The sequence below is a fragment of the Emiliania huxleyi genome (genome assembly GCF_000372725.1).
Source record: "Emiliania huxleyi CCMP1516 chromosome Unknown EMIHUscaffold_198, whole genome shotgun sequence".
Taxonomy (NCBI): Eukaryota; Haptophyta; order Isochrysidales; family Noelaerhabdaceae; genus Emiliania; species Emiliania huxleyi.
This window is the reverse complement of record NW_005200615.1, coordinates 7,219-12,738: the sequence shown is the minus strand read 5'-3', so window position 1 is coordinate 12,738 and position 5,520 is coordinate 7,219. Positions and strand designations below refer to the sequence as shown.

The window sequence follows — 5,520 nt, the reverse complement described above, 5'->3', positions numbered from 1 at the left end:
AAAAAGGGGAGGAGGCGTTTTTTTAGATTAAAAACCAAAATATTTAAAGGGGGGGGGGGGGGGGGGGGAGCATCTGAGGGGCAGAGGGGCATGAAGAAGCATCTAGGGGCAGAGGGCATGAAGCAGATCAGCCCCGTCGCAAAGCACATCAGCGTGAACTTGTAGTGCGTCATCATCCCGTTCACCTGCGGCACGAGGGTGGGTTCGGGTACCGTGGGGTAGGGGAGGGTGGGTTCGGGTACCGTGGGGTAGGGGAGGGTGGGTTCTCATCCTCCCGTTCACCTGCGGCACGGTGAGGCAAACCAGTGGTGCAGATACGGCTTGGGGTTCCAGACTTGTGGGAGGTGCGGGACCCCGGCTATTCACGGCAGGGCAGTGTGTGGGCAGGGCAGGGAAGGGCAGTGTGGGTTTCACGGCAGGGCAGGTAGGGGACGGCGGCGCAAGGCCCAGTCGCACGTGGGTGAGCGGCCTGCCCCCTCCCTCCCGACAACCCAACTCCCGCACACACACACCACAAACCAGGGCTGATGTCCCCTGGTGGCACACACGATCTTCTGACTCGGGTGAGCTGTCTTGTGAGCTGTGACCTGTGCGTCCAGCAGTCCGGACGCAGTGATACGGCCGGTGGCAGTGTGCCTCGCGTCGGCTCCCCGCGCCAATCGTGCGCAGCGAGGGTGTGCGTGAGTGTGTGTGAGTGTGTGTGTGTGTGTGTGTGTGTGTGTGTGTGTGTGTGTGTGTGTGTGTGTGTGTGTGTGTGTGTGTGTGTGTGTGTGTGTGTGTGTGCTTGCGCGTGCGCGCGCGCACCGCGGTCGCCATCGAGCCGTCGGGGCCGCGCAGCGCGAGGCCAGGGCCGAGGATGGCGCACCTGCCACGGGGACAAGAGGTCGGCGGCTCGGTGGGGGCTGTCGCCGTCGGGCGCGGCCGGCCGGCGGCGGCGGGCGGCGGGGATGGTGGCGGTGGTGATGGGGGCAGGGCGGCAGGGAGGGCGGGGGCGGTGATGGTGGCGGCAGCGATGGCGGAGGCAGAGACGGCAACGGTGATGGCGGTGGCGGCGGTGGCGGCGCTGACGGCGGCGGTGGCGATGGAGGTGGGGGCGGCGGGCAGCGCACAGCGTGGCGTTGACGACAGTCAGCAGCTCGAGGCCCATGATGAGGGTGGTGACGACGAGGTAGGACGTCTGAGTCAGCGCATCCGCTTGCTCGTCGAACGGCACCTGCGCGGCGGGCGCGCGCGCGGTGGTGGCGACTTGTGGGAGCGCCAACGCCCGCGCCCGCAAGGACCGCCGAGCGACCCGCTGGTGCAGTCCCGAGAGCGCGCAGCCGCCGAGGCGCGCCGGGGAGCGCTGCTGGCGGGGGGCGGCAGGGTCGGGCCGCGCGCCTCGGTCAGGCCGTACCAGGCAAAGCCCGCAAGGAGCGCCGCCGAGGTCGAGATGGAGAGGCAGTTGTTGGTGTAGTACATGAGCTCCTTCTCGCGAATGCGCAGCATCTGCACCTTGAGCTGCGTCCGCAGCGCATTCTTGTCGGCGTACAGCATGAGCGAGCGCAGCAAGAGGTCGCACACAGGGAGAGAGGTAGCGGGCGGCGAGCGGGCCGCTGTGTTGAACTAAAAGAATTCTACAATCAGCCCCTCTCACAGCAGACTGGCACGAACTAGCACCACAAAAGGCACAGCAGACAACGGTCCCTTATGGGCCGTCGAAGAGGCCGTCATACTCCTCCGGCCTCGCCCCCCCTTCCCAACCCTCCCCTGGCTCAGGCTCCTCATCCTCGCGGCGCGCAGTGCGCACCCCGCCCTTGCTGCGCTACAGACATGGGTGCGAAACAACGACAAGACCAAGGCACGGGCAGAGGAACGAGAGAAGAATATAGGGTGGATAAAGCGCCTGTTCACGGCATGGAGGGTGAGCCACGCCGAACGTACTGAACGTAGAGCCGAGCGGAAGGAAGAGGGGGAAGACGACTCCGAGGAGGACGAACCAGTGGAAATCCCGTTGTCAGCCGTCACGATGCACCCGAAGGGGACTCCAGCGCCGGCATCATCCGTGAAGGCACAAGTGCTCGAAGAGAGAGTGGACCTGAGCAATGATATGACTGGGTGGCAAATGATCGCAGTGGGCGTCAGAAGAGTCGTCCTTGCTCGAGGAGAGCTCGATAGACTCGAGGGGCCAGGATATGCAGCGAGGAGGACGGAGCTGCGCCGAAAGGCGAAAGAAGCCGCGAGAACAAGGGACAGGCAGGCGGCGGCGTCGCAGGACGAGGCAGAAGAGAGCGACGCGACAGAGGAAGAAGTGACCAGGGAGAGAACGACGAGAGTGGGACGACCGCGAGGTGGCATGAAGGTTGCAGCGAGAGTCGGCGAGAGACTGCGAAGAGAGATAGGAAGAGGCGGACGCCCAAGGGTGTGGGCGACGACTAGCGCACCACACCCCTCTCCTTAAAATCCCTGTGTGGTGGCGGCGTGCCGTCCTCCCATCCCTCCCTTGGGGTGTCCGTTTTCTTTCTTTCTTTTACGAGGCAGAAGAGAACGACGCGACAGAGGAGGAAATGACAAGGGAGAGAACGACGAGAGTGGGACGACCGCGAGGTGGCATGAAGGTTGCAGCGAGAAGCGGCGAGAGACTGCGAAGAGAGATAGGAAGAGGCAGACTCCCTAGGGTGGGCGACGGCTAGCGCATCACACACCTCTCCTTAAAATCCCTGTGTGTGGTGGCGGCGTGCCGTCCTCCCATCCCTCCCTTGGGTTGTCTGTTTTCTTTCTTTCTTATGCTTTTCTTTTCGCTGTTCGGCGATCTCTCGGCTCCCGCTCATCGACTCGCGCCGCCATAGTGCCTGCCGTGTGAGCCAGCCATCCTACACAACGCACCGTGGGTCGGCTCCCGGTAGACAGACGCCGCGGCCCGCGCGCCCTTCCCAAGGTGATCTCTCGATCGAGAGCCACTCTCCTCCCGCATCTCCCCCTCGGCCGCCCCGCCCGGGGAACGCAACCAGGAATTGGCGGACCGGCGCCGAGCGCCACATGGCCCGCACCCCCCCCCCTCCCCTCCGGCCCCCGGCCCAACTTCCGGTCCCGCCCCGGAAGGAATCCGGCGGGGACGGCAGCCTGCCCCCGCCGCCGCCGACTCAAAATGAGATAGGTCGCGGCTCGGTTCTCGCACGGAGAACATGTGCTCCACGGGTGCTCTCGCTAAGCAGGGTTGGTGGACTAACATTAGCACACCTCCAGGGGCAGCACTGACTACAGATCGTGCCAACACTTGGCGCAAAGGTCGGTGTTAGCACAGTCGAACGGCAGTCCCAAAACAAGCGTTAGCACAGCCGTTAGCACGGTGTTGGCACACCCTCCGGGTAAACCAGGTATACCCGAGAAATACCTGGGTCCGCGTCAATGCCGCGCGCGCCCACTCCCAGGGCCCCTGCGCCAACTGCGGCGCGCACCGCCTGCTCAAGTACGCGCACCGCACCATGTGCGCTCGCTACAAGTGCTAAAGGCAGCATCGGCGCTGCGCCAGGCGCGGCTGGCAGGTGGCGGTGCGGACGATGCGGTCGTGCCGACATTCTGCTTCAAGATTGAGGCAGTGCTCGGCATGCGCTTCTGCGAGCCCGAGCAGCTCATCGCAAAGAAGCGGCGCAACAGGCTGGCTGCTGCCGACAAGGCCGTGTGCTACCTCACGCGAGGCACCTTCAAAGAGGACAGCAATGACGCTGGATTCACCGACACGCGCTGGTGGAGCTCGAGGAGCTGTACGAGAACTGTGGCAAGACGCCACTGAAGAATGCGCTCAAGAAGTACCGAAAGGCGGAAGAGGAGGATGTGGATGCGGCGATTGCCGACTTTGAGGAGGGCGTCGAGCACGAGGGATAATCATGAATAGGCGCATTTGGGATGCGGATGGCTGGGGACGCCCATGGGACATGTTCGCAATCGCAGCTGCGGGTGTGAAGTGAATATGACCAGATGCGCGTTCTTTACACACTAAAACCAAGGGCAGCAACAGCCCCTCCCCTCCCCAGACAGACGGGTCCAAGGTAGATGACTCACGCACACAACGAGACGAGCGCGCCGTACACCAACCCCGACACACGCACCTCTCTAGAGGCAGTCCTCCGCCTTGTGCTCATACTTGATGGGTGCGGCGGCCGGGTGGGCCTGGCGACCGCGCTTGCTGCCCTTGACGAGCTGCCGCCCTCGCCGCCGCCCTCGCCGCCGCCGCCCTCGCCGCCGCCGCCCTCGCCGCACTCTCGCCGCCGCCCTTGCCACCGCCCTCCTCGCCGCCAGCCTCCTTGCCGCCGCCACCCTGGCCCGGGGGCTCCTCAGGCGAGTCGACCCGCTGGCGGAGCGGCAGGGCGCCCTCGCTGCGCACGCCGCTGGCGTTGTACGCCTCGAGGCAGGGCTTGCCGCAGAAGTACTCGCCTTCTTCTGGCATCCACACCATATCGCACGCCACCCACGAGTGCACCGGCAGTTTGCATTGCTTGCAGCTGTGTGCCGCTGCATTCTGGTGCTCGAAGACCAGCTTGCATGCAGCACAAGCACGCGGCTCGTCGTGCCGTTCATCGCGCTGCGGCCAGTCTCAGCACCGCGTTAACCGTTAACGTGCCAACACCGTTCTAACATTAGTCCACCAACCCTGTCGCTAAGAGTGCTGCCTCTCACGCGGCGCCGGGCAGCGGGGAGGGGAGCGGGAGCCCGAGCCGCTCGGCGGTCTGCCGCGCCTCCTCCAGCGAGATCATCTCCACCGCCTTCCCGTCACGCAGCCGCACCACCCGCCGCCCGTCTGCAGCCCACCCGACGGCCTCGCCGACGCGAGCACCCTGCTTGTAGAAGCCCGACATCACGTCGCCGCTGGCCCACCGATAGACGCCGCGCCCCTCGTACTTATCCGCCTTGAACTCGCCGTCGTAGACGCTGCCGTCGGCGTACCGGTAGACGCCGCGCCCCTCCTGCTTACCCGCCTTCCACTCGCCCTCGTAGACGTCGCCGTTGGCGAGCCGCAAGACGCCGCGCCCCTCGCGCTCTCCCGCCGCGTTGTACTCACCCTCGTACTCCCCCTTCTGCACCTCGCCCGAGGCATTCATCGCGTTGAGCACCTTGGTAGCGTAGTCACGGTACAGCTGGACGACCACCGGCTTGTCGCCCTTGCCCGTGAAGGAGGCCGCCTCGATCGCGGCGATCACGCGCTTGTTACGCGGCCCCATCCCCTCGTCGGCGCGGTCCTCCATCTCCGCCACACGGGGCCCCGCGCCGTCGATCTCGACGACCTTGGGCGGCAGCCGCTCTTCCAGCAGCTTGCCCAGCCCTGGGAAGTAGGCGAGGCGCGCGAGCGCCTCGGTGCTCACCGCGCTCTCAAACGTCGTCCACCTGCCAGCGGAAAGGAGGGGGGTGGGTGGGTGGGTGGGTGGGTGGTGGGTGGGTGGGTGGGGGGGGGGTGGGGGGGTGGTTGGTTGGATGGGGGGGGGGTGGGGGGGGTTTGGTTGGTTTGGGAGGGGGCGGGTTGGTTGTCTGGGGGGGGTGCGGGGGGGG

At 65.7% G+C, this 5,520-nt stretch overlaps 1 protein-coding gene across 1 annotated transcript; it reads right to left on the bottom strand.

Annotated features, from left to right (window-relative positions):
- Window positions 1-4,859: 4,859 nt before the first annotated feature.
- Window positions 4,860-5,042, bottom strand: EMIHUDRAFT_48200 (hypothetical protein; the record flags this gene model as incomplete). Its single annotated transcript, XM_005781868.1, has 1 exon — window positions 4,860-5,042. A coding segment is annotated over one exon (183 nt), but the record flags the coding sequence as incomplete, so codon positions are not given.
- Between the last annotated feature and the right edge of the window lie 478 nt (window positions 5,043-5,520).